This window comes from Lipophrys pholis, assembly GCF_963383615.2.
Source record: "Lipophrys pholis genome assembly, chromosome: 20".
Taxonomy (NCBI): Eukaryota; Metazoa; Chordata; class Actinopteri; order Blenniiformes; family Blenniidae; genus Lipophrys; species Lipophrys pholis.
In genome coordinates this window covers 24,139,481-24,160,391 of record NC_137648.1, presented here as the reverse complement: position 1 = coordinate 24,160,391, position 20,911 = coordinate 24,139,481, and the positions used below count along the sequence as shown (strand labels likewise).

Below are 20,911 nucleotides of genomic sequence, written 5' to 3'. Positions count from 1 at the left end.
TGTAAGTCGTATTTGTTTGGAAATGTACTTCACAAACTCCGAGAGGCAAGTTACGCTTTCTCCTCAAGGAGCCGAATCAAAAGTAAATCTGGTTCCAGAGTCGCCAATGAGCTCCTGCACCAGAGTCTGAGTGTCTCTGTCCTCGTCAACATGTGTTTAGATTTATTATCTGTAAAATGTCTTGGATTGTTCTGAAGTCAAGCTCTGTATTTCAACATGCACAATTTTCACATTTTATTTCTTTTCTCTCATTTGAAAATGTTTATTTAGTAAATGAGAGAATATTATTTCAGAAGTCAGATATACTTTCAGTTCCATGTTACACGATGATTATTGTCAAACCGTTTTTGAATTTCACTGAATTCATTTGATCCGACACGTTGATAGAACTACGAGGCTCTTAAATATATATCATCCATCTTCTAATCCCTTTAAAAGTAGTCAGGGTGGCGGGACGCTGGAGACAGTCCCAGTTTACCAAATAACATGCATGGTTTTGGACTGTGGCATATACATATATATATATATATATATATATATATAGCTTCTGCCAATAGTGCTTTTAGCTTCAGACATCTTAGTTGTTCCAAAAATACACTATTGAGTATATTTGCAATAGCAATGTGGGTATCGGATCGGTATCAGCCGATACTCAATTCTGAAAAATCGGATCGGTATCGGGGGCCACAAAGTGTGATCGGGACCTCCCTAATATATATATATATATATATATATCTATATATATATAGATATATATATCTATATATATATGTATATATCTTCCAGACTTATGAATGAAGTAACTATGTCAAACTGGACCTCTGAAAACTTTCATTGAATACCCCTGGTATTCAATGAAACAGCAGCAACGTCCCCGTCCTTCACATGACCGATGCGCTGACCGTCTGGGAACCTTCCTATGATGTTGCACCAGTAGGATCCTGTTCCAAGAGCAGTTCTTTGATAAACACTCATCAAATTACTGGTTTGCCCACATCGGTCCCTTTGAGACTGAAAGACCTGATGTGTCAAAGAAAAACAACTCCTTCAAACTTACTGATTCTCAACAGAAAAGTAAATTTTTTAAATTGTAATTTAAATTTTATTATTAAGCTTTAAAAAGGTACAGTAGTTAATCACCAGTGATTAACTTACTGACAAATGTATCATTTACAGTATGAACATTCAAATAAGAGTAGTCTGATAAACAATTCAAGAAAACATTGAGAGAGAAATACGACGTTTTCCAGTGTTTCATATTGAGAAGCACATTAAATTCTAATATAACTAGTTACCAAACAGAAGTAAGACACCTAACCCAACATAACCCAACCCTCATCCAAAATGGCTAAAAGGTTCAAACATCTTCAACTGCTCAATCGCTAAAACAGCTAAAAGCATAAATTGGAAATTAAACACAAAAAATTACAATATTAAAATATTAAAATACTAAAATGACTGGAATGTTGTGAATTGCTAAAACTGCCAAAAACACAACCCCTAGCTAAAGAAGCCAAACACACACACACACACACTCACACACACACACACACACACACACACACACACACACACACACACACACACACACACACACACACACACACACACACACACACACCTAAAATGGCTAAATAACTGAAACAGCTAAAATCATTAAAAGATCTGATTTAGCTAAAAAAAAAAAAAAAAAGCAGAAAGTAGGAAATTCCCTCCAAAAGTTAATGACAGGAAGCCAGGAAGAAACATCAGAATAAAACATCTATTTATAGACAGAGTTGTGATTTACATGCATTGTTTTTTCTTTTTTTCCGATTAGACTCATTTTCATTCGGTCGTTTTGAGGCTAAACATGCTAGCTAAAAACCAGTGACGATGCCGTGACGAAAAGAAGATTATTGTAAAGATCAGAATGATCAGGCAAAGTAGCCCCACAGAAACACGTTCGCAGCAAGCAGTAAGACAGCGTTAGCATTGCACACGTTCCTCCAGAGTGGCGCCTCCCACAGACTCGTCAGCTCACTGCTCGCGACTGGCGTGGACGCGGATGCTGGACCGCCAAGGCCACAGAGCCTTGAGACCACCCGCTTCCAGAGGGGGGCCCTTGGGCGGTCCGGATTGGAACTGGGCTCTGGGACCCCTGGACTGGAGGCTGGAGGTTCGGTAGCTTCATGGCTATGCCTGGACCACCAGGTCAACCTGTGCAGCTGAAACGCAAAGAAAGACGCTGAAAAGTTTCACTTTAGTTTATGTCACGTATGAAGCTACTTGATGCTAGCCCAGGAGCGTCAGTCCACACAACTAGTCGGACCTGCTCCATTGAGCCTTTACTGTGAAACAAGGCCAGGCTGCCTTAACAGGGAGGGTGTGAGGCTGTCACTTGATCTGGGAAAGTTCATAAACTATCATTGTACGCCAACGACCTCCTTTTATACATGATGTCCAATCCAGCTGTGTCTCTCTGTGTTTTTCAATGTCTTCAACAAATCTGGGTCCTACTCAGGCTAGAAATGAACTCTCCACAAGAGGGACATTTTCCCCTTCAACTCCCAAGTCAAAAATATACCTCAGACTTTTTCCTTTTTAAATATGTGCTGTAGATGGATTTAAATATTTGTCTTTCTCTCAGTAACTTATTAAATCAACCTTTCTCCCTTTGGGTTATGGTTAGTGCAAACTACATTTCAACAGATGGAGTCTTCGTCCATTATCCCTACTTGGTGGAGTTTGCTGAGTTAAGTTGGCTGTTTTAACCAAGTTCTTATAGCTTTAATTCACATATCCCACAGCTTTTACCCATAAGGTTCTGTTCACACGACAATGAAAACCAGTGAAAGAGGAAAACCTTTGCTGCGTTTTGGGTGTCAGTCAACGCCAACGGTGGTCGTTGTCACTTGAAAACTCAACCTTTCGACAACGGCTCCAAAGGTGGCACTTTGTGAAAATGTTCTGGCTCCATCCCATGTAGACAGCAGCAGCACTACTACAGTGCAGTAGTAACTAGTTCTTCTGCACATGTGCTAGTAGATGGACAGTAACAAACATGGCGGCCATCAGAGTGGCATGATGCCCAGGACATATCTAATACTTTTATAGGCCATAAAAAAAGAAAGCCTATGCAAAGTCACTCAAGGACGCACGGTTCTGCTCTAATATCAGCAATAGCAGCTCATTTCTATCATAAATCATCTCAATTTCAGTCGCAAACCCAGTGGGAATCCTCAGAGGAGCAGTGCAACGATTCCTCACCTTCTTCTAAGACCGACACCGTTCACCCCCATCGGCCCCCAGTCCTTCACTCCCTTCAGCACCTCTGGGAAGTCTCACAGTCTGAAGTAGAAGCCCTCATCAGGGAAATGAAACAACCCACCTGCCTCATGGACCCCTTACCCACAACACTGATCCACAGTGGTGGACCTGGCTGGTTTACTGCCCCGGGGCAAAATCAACAAGCACCCGAAGACCTTCCTTTTTAATGAGACTTTTAATTCTCTGTAATGGCTATTTTTAAATTTTAGGTGTTTGTGTTGTTTCTTTTTTTAATGGGAAGTGCATTGGAAAAAAATATTATCATTATTATTATTATTAGTATTAGTATTATATTGGGAGTTTTATAGTTGACAGTCATCGTAATAACGATCCAACTGGGCCGTCTGTCCATATGAATGTCCGTGTTCTCCCACTGCTAATGTTTCACATTTTACTGTTTCAATGCACAGAGAAAATACCAACACAAGAACAAAGCCCACGAGCCCAAACCATCAAGTTATCCTTTTAAACAAGAAGAAATGCAAATATAGTCTCATTAGCCATAAAAGTAATGATAACAACACAACAACATATTTACATAGTTGTATAGATTAAGTTAAAAAACAAAAACTAGATCAATAAAACTAGATTTAGTCAAGAAAAAATAAAAAGGATGAAAATAAAACTGTTGTAGTTTGTGTCCAATCATAAGTAAAGAGCAACCAGTCTTCATTTGGCCGTTAAACTCTGGGTCAGAGTTGGAAAATTACAGGGGGAGAAAACCCCCCCCCCCACAGGGCAAATTCCTCAGGTCTGCAGGTATATGATTTAGAAAAGGTGTCCAAATTGTTAAAATAGTTATACTGCTATAACCCTCCCTCATGTGGCCTTTCATGAGGGAGGATAGTAAAGATCTTCCTGTACCAGAGAGTGATACTAGGTGGGGCCGTTTAGATCCAGTATTGCAGTATAGACCCAGTATTGCAGTATACACGTCCGAGCAAATAGAAGGAGGTTTTCAACCAGCTTAGACTGTGATGTGGTAAGTCTCTAGTCTAGAGGGAAGGCCTCGGAGGAAAACACCAGCGTCTTCATTCACTTTCTTTATAAATATCCCACTGACCTTTGAAATTTGTGACCAGAATTTCAAAATAAATTTGCATTCCCAGAAGTAGTGGCAATACGTGCCCCTTTCCAAGGTGCATTTAGTGCATAGAGGTGAATTAGAGTGGTCAGTCGTAAGTATCTTATACTGAGTTTCTCTCAACCAGTTACGAGTAGTGATGGACCTGATCAGGTATATGGATGCTCGCCAATCATCCTCAACATATCCATTGTTCAAGTCCTTTCCCCATTTATGAGCGATGTCTGGGGACGGACGTTGTCTCTGCGGCTCCTGTTCATGCTGCCCTCAGCTCGGTCCATTACCGTCTTAACTTTGTTTTCCTGAGTCCAGCTAACTTAGACTCGAGAGAAGCGGTGCGATCCTCGCCGTCAGAGATGCAGTTATCCACTTTGTATTGTCTACCACCCGGCAGCTTAGTTTGTCCAGAGTAACATGCAGCTCTACTAACTTCTGCTCCAGAAAAGAGCCACTGTTTTCGGTGACGGTCTTGGAAACCATGTTGGCCACGTTTCTCTCAAACGACTCAATGTCGCCATGCTCGCTTGGTTCCATGGCTTCCTGGCGAGCTCTACGCGGTGCATCTCACCTCATAACTTCCCCTCTAGAGCTGGACATGTTCTCCAACAGCTCAAAATATCTAACTTTTATCTGTTAAAAATTCAGTTTATCGGCTGAGGGAGCAGAGGTCAATGAAAGCGATCCTCTCAGTCCGAATGCATCACGTGACTTTATTTTTAATTTGACCTTCTTCTTTTTCTAAATTTTAGACTTGTATATTATTTGCGTAGGATGGGATCGTGGGAGAGATAATAAACAAAAGAGAAAATGGAAACAACTGACTGTACCATTTCTTTACATTTTTCTAATGTTTAAAACAGCTTAAACCAAAATTCTGATGCCTAAAACTTCAAAAAGAATAAATAAATAAACAGGTTAAAAAGCAGAAAATTCATAAATGGCAAAAGAAATCACGTGCATGCAGACTGCATTGTGTGTGCGCTCCGCTATGAGGAGACGCCCCACGATGTTCTACACCACAGTACTTTATAATAATGAAGTGATACTTTTGGTTCATCAGTAACTATAAAACACTCAAAGTACAGAGTGCTATAAATGAAAGATTGGATTTTTTTTTTTGCCAAGAAAAGGCTAATTTCTTGTGCCTTTTAATGGCTTAATGTGAAAGAGAACTTTAGTTGTTGATCAGCGTGTGTTTACGTAGGTTGCTATTGGAAACGGCTGTAGAGCTGCGCTCTATCATTCTACACCTCCATTCCTCTTGATGTTGAAACACTTGATTCAGACACATCCAGAAATACAGCGGGGATTAGGGTTGCCACCCGTCCCTTAAAATACGGATTCGTCCCGTATTTGGCCATTAAATGGTGCGTCCCGTATTGAGCTAAAACGGAACGTTGTTTGTTCCGTATTTGCATAAATTTAACCAGACATGTCCATCAGGCCGTCAATCGCACGCACACACACACACACAAACCACTAAATATGAGAATTGTAAACAAAATAAAACGCAGGGAATGCCAAGGCCAGCAATATTGTTGTGGCGGGATATACAGTACGTAGGACCCCTGCTCCTCCGGCGCGTCTGCCCCACCCCTAATTTCACCGGACGCGGACACTGACAGCGTCTTGCGCTGTCACGGAGTGTTGGAGAGAGAGAGAGAAAGCGATGACACACACCAGCGATCCTGCGCTGCACAAACCGAATTTTAAAGATGTCTTGTACACCCAGTGCCTCACCTCGTCCTCCTCAAAAAAGAAAGCGTTTGCAGAAGTACAGGAGAGAGTGGGAAGAGGCGCATCATTGGCTAAATAGCGTCATTGGGAGCGATTACAAAGCCAGTTGCAAGGTGTGCCGGCGAGAGTTTTCAGTGTCACACGGTGGACTGTCTGATATCAAACAGCATGCCTCAGGAGAACAGCACCGTCGATATGTTCAGAGAAGACCCAAGCATCAGTGTCACAGTTTTTCATCCCTCAAGCATCCCCTGAAGCTGATACAGTAAGGACCATCATGGTTGTATTGATTTAATAAAATATACTTGGATTTCATTTAATGTTTAGGATGTGGAGGTTTTCGAGTCTGACAATAATAATTATTATTGCAGTGTTACTAATCAATTAATCATAGTGATAGGTTAACATTGAATAAATAAATGCATCTATATATATATTCCCTAGATTAAAAATGTTAAAATGTTTGTAGTAGAGATTTCTGTATATTCAGTGGTTCTCAAGCTGGGGTAAGTGGCGTGTACCCCTGGGGGTACTAAAACCTCTCAGGAGGTACCCAGAAAAATGTGTCTATACAATAATCATATTTATTTTATTTTATTTAACATTATTATTGTTATTATTATTATTATTATTAGTAGTAGTAGTTGTTGTTTTTTTTTGTTTTTTGTTTTTTACATGCACATACTTTTCCCTCATCCATCAATAACAATTTGTGGCACAACTTTTAAACATACACCAAAAGGTGATGTTCAAATTCTAAAACAAGCAAAACATCAGCAATAAATTAATAAAAAAAGGCCTCAATTGAATGTTAAAGGTTGGACAAGACACAGGAAAGAGTTTAGACGAGCCTGCAGACACAAATAAATAATGTAAAACCTTAGCTAAAGGGTACATGGGGCAATAAAGTTTGTGAAATACTGTTCAATGTAAAATATATAGTTTTTTAGTGTGGTTTTATTGTTTGGATGACTTGACTTTCTTTCCAGTCATAAGACAGGTAGCAGAAAAATATTGTTTACAACCACTATTAATGGTGGCACTCTCTCCTCCCCGCTAGGTAACTGCAGCCGAGGTGACACAGGTGTACCACACAGTCAGACACAACCTAAGCTACAACAGTGCTGATTGCTCACATAAATTAAATCAAAAGATTCTACCGGATTCCAAAATTCTAAAAAAAAAAGACTATTGGAAGAACAAAAGCAGAGGCAGTGGTTAAGGATGTCCTGGCTCCAAAGGCAGTGAGTGATGTTCTCAAGACCCTGGCTTCGGATAAACCCCTCCCATTCTCCATACAAACGGATGCATCAAATAAAGGCAACGGGAAGATGTTTCCCCTTGTTGTGCAATATTTCAGTCCACAATGTGGGGTCACCAACAAAATGCTCGATTTCATAGAGAATCCCGATGAGTCTGCTGCTGGGATTGTAGCTCTCATAGAGCAGTCACTGCACAAATGTGGCTTGTCATTTGATCAAGTTACAGCATTTAGTGCAGACAATACCAATGTAAATTATGGAATTCACAATTCTGTCTTCACGAACTTGCAGAAGAAACAAAAACATCTGTTAAAAGGAAACTGCCATGCCCACATTGTACACAATACAGTAAAGCAGGCGCTTGACCAATTCACTGTGGATGTGGAAAATATTGTACTGAAGGTCTTTGGCTATTTTTCCACATCTGCCAAAAGGAGGGAATCACTCAAAGAGTTTTGCTGGTTTTGTGATGTTGAGTTCCAGGAAATTCTACGACATGTCACAACCAGGTGGCTGTCCCTTAATCCAGCCATAAACCGGCTACTACAAACTTGGGCTGCACTGAAGTCTTACTTTATCAGCCTGGGAGAGGAGTGTCCCAAACAACTTAGAGCTTTGTTAAAGCTCAGTGAGGACTCAACTGTGGAAGGTGGAGACATTGTGGAGGTTTACCTTCTCTTTTGCAATAATATCCTTTCTCTATTTGAGGAAATTGTAAAGAAGCTGGAGAGAAATGAAACCACTTGTGTTGAGTTATATTCCATCATGGAAAACTTCAAGCAAAAACTTACACAGAGACGAGATGACCAGTTCTATGGCTACTTAACTAAAGTTAAGCTGCAGTGACTCTGTCCATGTGATGCAGACATGGCAAGAGCAGATTTCACTGCATTTATCAATACAGCACTCTCATATGTTGAAAAATGGTTCAACTTTTCAGAGGACAACTGGCTGTTCTCACTGCAACCTCTTTCTCTGCACAATGGAACCTTGACCTTCAATGACATGGAGAGGGTGACCACCAAGCTAAACCTGATTCATAAAGTCAATATGGATGAACTCCATGATGAATGCTCCACAGTGAACCCCATTCTGAAGAGGTTCAAAGAAGATGCTGAAGATGACTGGAAGTCCAAAGGTGTGGCCACCAGGTGGGTGGCTCTCTTTCAAGAAGCTGACCTGCCTAACATCTTGTCCATCATCAGCCACATCCTGAGTATCCCAGCATCCACTGGATATGTGGAAAGAATATTTTCCAGAATGGCCAACAAATGGAGTGCATGCAGGAACAAATGCTCCTTGGAGCTCATGAGGAGTGAGCTTCTTCTCCTGTTCAGAGTTTTACAACAGCGCTTTAAAAGACAAAGAGTTACTCAGTTCTGCAAGGAGTAACAAGAAGTACACTTGGAAAAAGAAGTGATTCAGGCAGGAAAAGAGTGAAATCAGTTCAAATGTGGCCTACTCCACAGACCGGTTTTGATGAACCAGGCGGTTAAGTCTGTTTTGCACTTTTTTTTTTCTTATTTGAATAAGCAGGTGAATATGTTTAGAAGTGTATGTTCTTTTTTTCCTCTCTAAGTGTTCATAGAATGTCAGTTACGCATTTTAAATTGCATTATGTTTTAAATTGATTTAATTTATTTTTAAAAGTTCATTGTTGCACACTCCATACAGACATCTTTTAGATGCTCCTGCTAATACCATGTTTCAGATAATAGATTTCATTCAATGTGTTCCTTATAATAAAGCATTTCAAGCTTTAACTTTGACTAATTGATTTCTTCATCACCCCTTTACTGAAAACACTGACACAAATTAGATACACCAGTTCTATGGGTGCCGCACCCCACAGGGGACGGGCCCGTGGGGGCCATGGCCCAGGGGCGTCCCTTATTTTTTTTTCTGAAAGGTGGCAACCCTAGCGGGGATACATGTTTCAGAAAGGCAGATTTTGGAGCTGCTGAGATTTACATACTCGTTTTTTGGGCCAAGATGAATTTTCCATGTCTGTAATTCACATGGTGCAGTTAGACAAGACCGATATCTAATGTGCTCCGCATCATTTGATCACAAAACGTCCAGATAAGCAAATAACACGGGGATGGAGGCGTTCCCATGCGTAATTTATTTCTCTATGGCCACTCAGGGGCTCCAAACAAAACTATTAAAAAAAGAAAATGAATCAAATAATTAAAATGGCTAAATTAATTTAATTGATTAGAATAGCTAAAATGTCTTTTTTAAAAAACTGCTGAAATAGTTAAAATAGACTAAGTCAATTTAGATGAAAAGAGAAATGACTTTTAATAACAAAATAACAGCTAAAAGGTCTTTAGCTAATAGCTCAAACTGTGTCAACCAATTAGAAAAAATAAACAAATAAAGAAATGCTAGAATATTTCATATGGCCAAAAATGCTAGATGGCTTCAAAAAGAGGCTGAAATGGCTGAAACAGCTTGAGCCATTAAAACAAAAGGCTAAAATGAATAAAACTGCTAAACCCAGCTCAAATGGCTGAGGCTAACAGTGAATTCCTTACATTTTCTTGGGGCATGGCGGCGGTGGATAAGCTAACAGCGATGATGATGAAGCAGGTCAGACCAAACAGGATAAGGGCAAAGTAGAGGTAGTGGACTTGGCGAAGGATGGTGGGACGGTGGTCAGTTTCCCCGCAGGATGGAGGCGAATACGAGAACTCCAGCGCCAGGCGGACGATCCCAACCACAAGGCCGCTCATCAGACCCCAGAATGCCCCCTGAAAGCAAGAACCAAACCACCACACCACAAGTCATTGTCTTCTCTCAAAGTCAAAATTCCAAAATGCTACTGTAGGAATTTATGGATGTTATTAGCATTAAATTACTGTAAGTAATAGATTACTGAAAGTAATAAATCACTGGAAGTAATTTTATGAAAATAGAAACTATTAATGGAAGTAAACTGTCATTTACTCATTAACAACTCCTAAAGTAATTGATTAATTACTTAACGTTAATAAATTATCAAAAATAATTCATTAATGAAAAATTTCTTCATTAATAGTAAAAAGGGGCACCACCAGAGAATCTGGAAATAGATAATTACTAAAATAGCAGTCTCATTTGGAAAATGGTTTATTTAAGTTAATATTTCTGTGTAAAAATATAATAATCTTAAATAAAATAGAAGGTTTGAGATCCGAGCACAGACTGTTACAAACCAGTGAATTGTCAACAATAAATACACAATAATCACCAAAAATCGTTCAATTCAGCTAACAGACATTTATTAACCAAATATATTAATTCATAAATAATTCTGAAATCATCTCATAAATCAACACATTCACGTAGCAAACTACATCTAACACGGAGATCTAATCTATTAAACAGCAACACTATGTACTGTGTGTGTGTGTGTGTGTGTGTGTGTGTGTGTGTGTGTGTGTGTGTGTGTGTGTGTGTGTGTGTGTGTGTGTGTGTGTGTGTGTGTGTGTGTGTGTGTGCGATAAGGCTTGAGTGGGGATGTAATGATCTCGAACATCCGCCAGAGGGAGGCAGACATCAGGTTCGGTGTGATGAGGGTGAATGGGTGTAATGACCTCGAACGTCCACCGAGTGATGGATTCAATTCAATTCAATTCAATTATATTTGTAAAGCGCTAAATCACATCAACAAACATCTCAAAGCCTCTTACAATGATAGAGGACAAAAGAACCCAACTAAACCTTCCAAAGCATGAGTTGGGATCCTCACCCAAGATGGCGACACAACCCGAGTTGCCGTGGCGATAGGAAGACGCTATCAGAGGTCACGTGACGACCGGACGGCTTTGTCGGCCCAGCTCTGAACGCCAGAGTTCTAACTGAATGTCGGAACATGCAGCTAGAACTCTGGTGATCGTACAGATGTGTTCAGCAGCACCAGACAGCAGTTTGGTTGCTAAATGTAACTATGTGTGTGTTAGGTATTAGTGAAGGTTTTCTTATATTCATATATATTATCCGACTTCCGTGGAGAGGTCAATTTATTTTAGTTTGTTATATATATATATATATATATATATATATATATATATATATAAAGTAATATTTTAATAATAATAGTAAATTAATCTCTTTATCCCCTTGTTTGTTTTCTTGAGGGATTATTTCAGTATTTGTTATTTATTATTTTTGTAGGATTCGGTGAAGCCCGCCTCTCCGCCTATAAATAGGCGGTGTCTAAAGCGTTCGGGGCTGCCCTCTCTCGATGAATCCCGTACTGACACGCAGCCCGGCGGCTTCTCTACTTCGACCTCTCCCATTCGTACCCGCAGTCAGGCGGCTTCCTTCTCCGGCTCTTCCGCCTTCGTTGTATGTTTGGTGTTAGCGCAGATCCTTTCTCCCTGGTGGGATCGGTGGTCCTGTTTTCGTTTTTTGTTTGTCCTGCAACAGTAGGTTGGGGTTTTTGTTTGTTAGATTGGGTGTTGGTACCGGCTCCGACGGCCCTGTACAGGGTTGGCCCGGTACCGCACCTGTTTGTTTGTTTGTGCCAGTCCACAAGGTACTTGTTCTTTTGGATATTTTTGGTAGTTTAGGACACGGGGTGGTTTTGGGTTTTGTCGGGGTCTAGTTTGTACCTAACCCGCTTGTTTTTCAGGTTCAACGTTTTTTTGAATTAAAAACCCACGAGTGAATTAAAAGAAAATTAAATAAAAATTGTAAAAATCCACCTGTTTCCCAGTGTCCTTCCAGATATGTTCCGTCCCTCCTCGGGGTGTAACATATTTATGGGGGCTCGTTCTAATTAAAATTCTGGCACGTAGTCATTTGTCGCCCTGTAGTTACCTTTGTGTTTTGGCCCTTTGTTTTGTGGGTGAATTTTGCTGGTAACTTTGGTATTAAGGGGTGTTTCGTTTGGACTTCGTTTTGGACATTTTTTTTGGTGTTATTTTGAGTGAGATGAGAGACTAGTCAGGACTTTTGTGTAGTTTATTCTGACTTTTGTGTGTGTGTGTGTGCGATAGACAGTGGTACTTGGGGTGGCTGCACATTTTGAGCGATCATGTCTCTTAAACTGAATCTGGAAGAGTTTGTAAAAACACCGAGCATTGAAGTGATTGACAGGTGTACGAGAGAGCAGTTAATAATGCTTGCAGATCATTATAAAGTAGCCGTTTCGAAACAAGGTAAGAAGGAGGTTGTAAAATCTGAGCTGCTTGAGGCACTTGTTGAGAAGGGAATCTTGCCGATGTCGGAATTCCCAGCAAAAAGTCCTCGTTTGTCCTCCAGTGAGGACTCTGTCCGTTTGAAGGAGCTGGAAGTGGAGCTCCAACGATTGTCTTTGGAGAAAGTGAAAGTTGAGCAAGAGGCTCAAATTCGCCTGCGTGAGCTTGAGCTGGCCATGCAGCAGCACCAGCAACATAAGGTAATCGCGTTTGATGTGAGTAGAAATATGCGTCTTGTTCCACAATTCAATGAAAAAGATGTGGACAAATATTTTACTCTTTTTGAGAGAGTGGCCGAGTCTCTTAAATGGCCTAGAGATGCGTGGACAGTTTTGTTGCAGTGTTCACTGGTTGGAAAGGCGCAGGAAGCGTATGCGTCATTGTCTGCTACGGATAGCCTCGATTTTGAGAAAGTTAAAGCTGCGGTTCTTCGGGCTTATGAACTTGTCCCGGAGGCCTATCGGCAGAAATTTAGGAGGCTGAGAAAGCAGTACACTCAGTCTTATGTGGACTTCGTGAGGGAGAAAGAAGTGCTCTTCGATCGGTGGTGTGCGTCTCAAAAGATCACTGATTTCAACCAGCTTAAACAACTAATATTAATGAAGGATTTCAAAAATTGTCTCCCGGAAAAAGTCACCACATATTTAAACGAGAGCAAAGTAACTGAGGTGAATAAGGCGGCTGTGTTGGCGGAAGAATATGTACTGACGCACAAATCGGGATTTACAGCGCGCCCCATTGCATTCAATACATTTGGCCGAGTTACTGGCAATGGCAAGGAAGGTAAAAATGTGTGTGAGGCGTTGGAACCTGTCCCGAGCTCGTTGTCCAGTGCAGACGTTAAATCTGATGCAGTTGGGGGCAAGAACAAAGAAGACGTGACCTGCTTCTATTGTAGGAAAAAAGGGCACGTCATTTCTGGTTGTCCGGTGCTGAAAAAGAAAAATACAAGGCCAGTGGCTCTGATCAAGACTGTGTGTCAAGTTGAGCAGTCACTTACGTGTCAAAAAGCCTGTGATTACGCGGACTTCAAGCCATTTGTCATGGACGGGTTTGTGTCGGTGTCCGGTGAATGTAAACTCCCTGTGAAAATCCTGCGCGATACGGCGGCCTCTCAGTCTTTTATTCTGGAGGGTGTTTTGCCGCTAAACCATGACACTGTGGTTGGTGCGGTGGTCCCTGTGCGTAGTTTCAATATGCAGGACATTGGCGTTCCTCTGCACAAAATCATCATTCAGTCAGACCTGTGGTCGGGAGACGCTGTGGTGGGCGTGCGCCCTGATTTCCCGATAAATGGAGTGTCCGTGATCATGGGGAATGATTTAGCAGGAGGCAGAGTGCTTGTTACGCCTGAAGTCACACCGGTCCCTATTGTGTCCAACTGTCCGGACGAGCTAGCACGGGAATATCCACATGTTTTTACATCTTGCGCCGTTACGCGCGCAGCTGCGCAACGTCAGATGGAGCAGGAAAAAGAAGACATTGATTTGAGTGACAGTTTCATGCGTGACTTTGAAGCCGACATTGTTCAAGACGCAGAGCCTATATTACCTACACAGGGCAATGTGAAGTGTGAAAAATCTGTGCCTGATTCGAGTAATCTGTCGCTGTCCAGGCAGCAGCTGATTGCTGACCAGAAAACAGATGGAAGTTTGGCACGTGTGTTTGAAGTCGCAGTGACCAGTGACTTGAAGGAATCCATGTCTCAGGGTTACTTCGTAAAAGAGGGTTTATTGATGCGTAAATGGACGCCGCTGAATGTCTCTCCACTTGAAGAGTGGAGCGTGGTTACGCAGATTGTTGTTCCCACTTCGTATCGGGCTGAGATATTAAAACTGGCCCATGACAATCCGCTCTCTGGTCATCTTGGCATTAGAAAAACTTATGATCGCGTTCTACGTCACTTCTTCTGGCCCGGGTTGAAAGGTGATGTTGCGCGTTATTGTCGGGCGTGTCATTGGTGCCAAATCTCTGGGAAACCGAATCAAGTGATTCCTCCAGCGCCCCTGTATCCAATTCCAGCTGTTGGTGAACCATTTGAGCGCGTGCTGGTTGACTGTGTGGGTCCGCTGCCTCGTACTAAGGCTGGGAATAAATTTCTAGTCACGGTTATGTGCGCAAACACCCGTTTTCCAGAGGTCTTTCCAGTGCGTAAAATCACCACTCCAGTTGTAGTAAAAGCATTAACAAAGTTCTTTTCCTTGTTCGGGTTCCCGCGCGTGTTGCAGTCTGATCAGGGCACAAACTTTATGTCTAAAATATTTGCCCAGGTCCTGAGGCAACTCGACATACAACACTGTTATTCAAGTGCGTTTCATCCCGAGAGTCAAGGTGCGTTAGAACGTTTCCACCAAACGCTAAAAACTATGCTTCGCACTTACTGTCTGGAGTTTGAAAATGACTGGGATGAGGGGGTACATTTGCAGATGTTCGCCATACGTGAAGTGGTACAGGAGTCCCTTGGTTTTAGTCCAGCAGAGTTGGTTTTCGCACACACTGTTCGTGGTCCTTTAACGCTGCTGAAGGAAAAGTGGCTCGGTGCGGAAAATAAAACGAATCTGTTGGACTATGTCAGTCGGTTTAGACACAGACTGCGTGTGACATTGCCAGGGAAAATCTTAAAGATGCGCAGGCCCGCATGAAGTCTCTTTTTGACAAACATGCAAAAATGAGGGAATTCAAACCGGGTGAAAAGGTATTGGTGCTACTGCCAATTCCTGGTTCGAGTTTACAGGCGCGATACAATGGTCCTTACCTTGTGAAACGCAAAGTAGGTGACAGGGACTATGTAATCTCCACCCCAGAACGTCGCCGTACAACGCGGTTGTGTCACGTGAATATGTTGAAGCCGTATTTCGAGCGTGTTAAGTCCGTGGGGTCCCAGTCAGAAAATGGTGCCGCACCTGTGGAGCTGTCCGCTGCCGGTGGTGCTGAACGCGCTGAAGTTTGTGTCAGTTTGGTGACAGATGACCAAGAGCGGTCCGTTTCCGCACATCCGGAGGAGGATCACGGCTCCGTGGCGTTGACTCAGGGGAGGTTTGCCAACTCAGTGGCGTTGAAAAATTTGCCGAGGTTGTTTTCCCATCTGTGTGAGTCGGAGCAGTGTGATCTGGTCGAATTAGTCCGGACATATGATTCGCTGTTCGGGGATGTTCCTTCCCAGACGCACGTGCTCTACCACGATATTGACGTGGGGGACGCTAAACCCATAAAACAGCATCCCTACCGCGTCAATCCGGAAAAACGCGCTCGTTTAAAAAAACAGGTTGATTACATGGTGCTACATGGCATAGCCGAGAATAGTAGCAGTGCATGGAGTTCGCCATGTCTGTTAACATTGAAAGCCAACGGAGATGACCGGTTTTGTACAGACTTTAGGAAGGTAAATGGGGTGACTAAACCGGATTGTTATCCGCTTCCTCGGATGGATGATTGCGTAGATCATGTGGGCGCAGCAGAGTACGTCAGTAAGCTTGACTTGTTAAAGGGCTACTGGCAGGTCTGTTTGACGGAGCGCGCCAAAGAAATATCTGCGTTTGTCACACCTGATGACTTCCTTCAGTACAATGTGATGGCTTTTGGCATGTGCAACGCGCCAGCTACTTTTCAAAGGCTTATGAATGTCGTGTTATCTGGTTTGCCTTTCTGTGAAGCCTACCTGGATGATGTAGTGATCTGCTCGTCATCTTGGGTGGAGCATTTGGAGCATTTGGGCAGAGTCTTCCAGCGGCTGCGGGAGGCCAACCTGACTGTGAACCTCTCGAAGTGTGAGTTTGGCAAGGCGACTGTCACATACTTGGGGAAACAAGTGGGGGGAGGTCAGGTGCGACCGGTTCAGGCGAAGGTTGAGGCGATTTCAGCAATTCCGCCGCCTACTAACCGTACGGAGCTCCGTCGTTATTTGGCTATGATTGGTTATTACCGTGGCTTCTGCAAGAACTTTTCAGCGGTGGCGGCTCCTTTAACTGACCTTCTCAGCCCAAAAGTTAACTTCTACTGGACTCAGGCCTGTCAATATGCCTTTGACCAGACCAAGATGCTGCTTGTTACCGCCCCTGTGCTTGCTGCACCTTGTTTTGACAGGCCGTTCAAGGTTGCTGTGGACGCATGTGACTCGGGCGTGGGTGCCGTGCTCCTGCAGGATGACTGTGATGGCGTCGAGCATCCTGTTTCGTTCTTTTCGAAGAAGATGGATCGGCACCAGCGGTGGTATTCCACCATTGAGAAAGAAGCGCTGGCTTTGATCATGGCCTTGGAACATTTTGAGGTTTACGTCGGAGGTTCAAGTGTACCTGTGGTCATTTACACGGACCACAATCCTCTGGTGTTTCTTGATCGGATGCGTAATAAGAACCGAAGGCTTATGAATTGGTCATTGCGCTTACAGCAATTTAATCTGGTGATCACGCACATTCGCGGGCGTGACAATGTCCTCGCCGACGCCCTTTCACGTCTGTAAGAGGTTAAGCGAGGGCGCTGAATAAATTGAATGTGACCGTTTTTTCTGTTTATTACGGCCAATATTCATACTTATTCAGTGACACTGGGTGGGGGTGTTAGGTATTAGTGAAGGTTTTCTTATATTCATATATATTATCCGACTTCCGTGGAGAGGTCAATTTATTTTAGTTTGTTATATATATATATATATATATATATATATATATATATATATATATATAAAGTAATATTTTAATAATAATAGTAAATTAATCTCTTTATCCCCTTGTTTGTTTTCTTGAGGGATTATTTCAGTATTTGTTATTTATTATTTTTGTAGGATTCGGTGAAGCCCGCCTCTCCGCCTATAAATAGGCGGTGTCTAAGGCGTTCGGGGCTGCCCTCTCTCGATGAATCCCGTACTGACACGCAGCCCGGCGGCTTCTCTACTTCGACCTCTCCCATTCGTACCCGCAGTCAGGCGGCTTCCTTCTCCGGCTCTTCCGCCTTCGTTGTATGTTTGGTGTTAGCGCAGATCCTTTTTCCCTGGTGGGATCGGTGGTCCTGTTTTCATTTTTTGTTTGTCCTGCAACAGTAGGTTGGGGTTTTTGTTTGTTAGATTGGGTGTTGGTACCGGCTCCGACGGCCCTGTACAGGGTTGGCCCGGTACCGCACCTGTTTGTTTGTTTGTGCCAGTCCACAAGGTACTTGTTCTTTTGGATATTTTTGGTAGTTTAGGACACGGGGTGGTTTGGGGTTTTGTCGGGGTCTAGTTTGTACCTAACCCGCTTGTTTTTCAGGTTCAACGTTTTTTTGAATTAAAAACCCACGAGTGAATTAAAAGAAAATTAAATAAAAATTATAAAAATCCACCTGTTTCCCAGTGTCCTTCCAGATATGTTCCGTCCCTCCTCGGGGTGTAACAGTGTGTGTTTATGTAATCTCAATCAGATAACCACACGAGTGGCGGCGGACGTGTGCAGGCCGTGCGCGAAGTCGGGGTTAGCAAAGAGGGAGAAAAGAGAAGGACAGAGAGTTCTGGCGAGGTTCGGTTCTGATCCCCGGTTCCTCCACAGAGATTGAAGTAGCTTCTGGAAGCTCAACCGGATCTCTGGCGTCTGAGGCGAAGGAGTGGGTCTCGTACTTGCGATGGCGTACCCAAACTGCTTGCAGCTTCGTTCAGAGCTGCAGCGTTAATGACACATTAAAACACATTGCATGTTAGCTTCAGGCTAATTTAGCAACGCTGCCCAGACAAACACTCTCTTACTTGGTTTGAGTCGTGTTGCTCAGCACCAAGTGATGCTGTGCGGTTCTGGGAGCAACTCGTTGGATACCGAGTCTGAATTCGGCGTCCCAAATTCCAGTGGTGAGCCTCCTGACGCTAGAGGGGGGAGACGCGGGCAAGAAAAAGGAAAAGAAAAGTAATTCCCACTTGTCCAGCAAGGTAAATAATCCGGGCCTGGTCCCCCTGGGTTAACACGAGGCTCCTTGTGTCCCCGTATGAAGTTCTGCATCTTGATCGACACGAATCCTTCTTTGAGATGGACTTTTGTACGTGCACGTTGTGTTCCGGCTCCCTGCTGTTTTGGCCAGGGTGTTGGCCAATCCGTGCGGAGTTGGCTTCCGAGTTTCCAGGGCGTTTCCTCTGACTGGTGGGTGGAATTGGTGGATCCCCCTGGTGGTGAGGTGCAGATATGCAGCTTCCGGAGGGGGGGGGGGGGGGTCTGACCAATGGTCACGTGACCAATGGCGAATTTTTCCAGGGTTGACCACGTGTTTCTTTTGTCCGGACGGGGTGAAACATGGAAGCCAGGCCCAACACTACATTGACTAAGATTACTAAAACCAAAACAGCTAAGGTGGCTTGAACTGCTAAAAACGTTGTGTTAAAATGACTAAGGTAGTTAAAGAGACTAAAAGTATTAAAATATCTAAGGTAGTTAAAGAGGCTAAAAGTGTTAAAATGACTAAGGTAGTTAAAGAGACTAAAAGTATTAAAATGACTAAGGTAGTTAAAGAGGCTAAAAGTATTAAAATGACTAACGTAGTTAAAGAGACAAAGTATTAAAATGACTAAGGTAGTTAAAGAGGCTAAAAGTATTAAAATGACTAACGTAGTTAAAGAGACAAAGTATTAAAATGACTAAGGTAGTTAAAGAGGCTAAAATGACAAAGGCAGCTAATATGGCTAAGGTAGCTAAACCCGTTAGCCCCCTACGGCAGTGTTTCCTTGAAACAAACCACATTTCTGTCCTTTTCCATTCTTTTACCTGAATGTCTTTTTAAAACGATGCAGGATGTGTTTCTGTCCAAGGAAATCAGGGATTGATTTGGGAACAGCATTTTGTTGGAGGTTTGGACATTTCCAGGAGCAAGAGTGCATGTGACACAGTGAGGGCAACAAGTCAGATTAAAACTATTTTTATACTTTGTTCAATGGAAATAACTTTGTGAAAGATATGTGGAGAAGTAAAAACATGAAAAGAAGCAGACGTGACGGTTGAATTGTGCTTTACATTTTTGTTTGTGGACTAAATTTGTTTTTGTTTTTTTCATTTGGACAACACCATGCAGATGTTGTCCTGAAGCAACCATCCAGATGTTGGGAGATGTGCTCAACTGAACAATGAGCAACACTTTCAATGTTTTTGATGTTTCATCTAATATAAGTGACTGGAAATGGACACAACTACATTTTAGTACCCGAACTATACAAGTTAGACTCGTTCCAACAGACAGTGAGGACCCGGACCTTAGGATGAGAGTGACAGTGGGGAAGAATGGAACCAGAATCAGGTGAGAGGTCCAGTGAGAAGGTTGAAATAATATGCAGGAAAAAGCTTGTGTATGTCTGTATGAACTCATATAAATATTGAAAACAGGGAAGCAGATCATGATTCAAATTGTTTGTGTTCTTATTTTCATTTCCAAGGAGAAGGTCCAGTGGGTGATGATGGGTCTGTGGAGATGATGAAGAAGAAAATGAAGGTATACCTTCCATACCGGAGCCTGGTATTCCACAGTGACCCAGAAGGAAAAGAACCACCACTGACAACTCCAATGACTATCCAGTATGGCAGGTCAGAATATATTCTATACCACCAATAATACATAAAGATAGTTTTTTCAGACGATATCCTTGAATTAATTTTAGAGCATTCTACTATGTATTCTCTACAGTGTGACCCCGACAAACCCCTGGACCTCCATACTAAATGGATAGATAAGCAGCCACCCCCATGTTTAGGAATAAAGCCACCTGAGTGTCCCAGGGAGCTGACACCATGAATCTAAAGAGATGGGAAGCCATCCAGAAAGCTCTGCACAACAATGAAGCAGGAACACTGGATCATCCAGATCCACTGCACAAGTTCCAACCACTGGGAGCTCATGCCACCTCCAAGCTGAAAAGCATCCCAGTGCATGAGAAGTTTACTGAAGATGAACAGATGCTTCCATTCAAAGGAAGGAACAAGCTACAGCAGTACCTTCCAGCTGAATCCCGTAAATATGGTGACAAATACTTGTCTTGTCCAGTTCTGAAGGTCTTCCACACAACTCTGAGATATATACTGGAAGAGTCGTTCAAGCCCCTGAGAGACCAGATGTTGGAGCAAGTAGAAACACTGTCTTCAGCCTGGCCCAGCCAAAACCCCAACAACAGAATCAGAAGTAGTTTTTTGACAACTGGTCTACAAGTGTCCCTCATCCCTGCTCTTGCTCAGGAAGGAATCCACTGAACTGGTACTGGAACTGGTTAGCAGCAACAGACCACCAGGAGGCAATATGAAGGCTGATTCTGAGCTGAAGACAAACAGACCAGGAGTCAATATGAAGGCTGATGCTGAGCTGAAGACAAACAATCCAGGAGTCAATATGAAGGCTGA

General features: G+C 42.7%; 1 protein-coding gene across 1 annotated transcript in view; it reads right to left on the bottom strand.

Moving 5' to 3' along the window:
- Window positions 1–1,749: 1,749 nt before the first annotated feature.
- slc5a9 (solute carrier family 5 member 9) overlaps window positions 1,750–20,911 on the bottom strand; it is a 31,685-nt gene continuing 12,523 nt past the window's right edge. The window contains exons 13-14 of the mRNA XM_080489416.1: window positions 9,933–10,148; window positions 1,750–2,207 (exon numbers count right to left, since the gene is read on the bottom strand). Of these exons, the coding sequence (XP_080345542.1) occupies window positions 1,917–2,207; window positions 9,933–10,148 (507 nt within the window). The 3' untranslated portion in view covers window positions 1,750–1,916. The remainder of the gene's footprint in view (window positions 2,208–9,932; window positions 10,149–20,911) is intronic.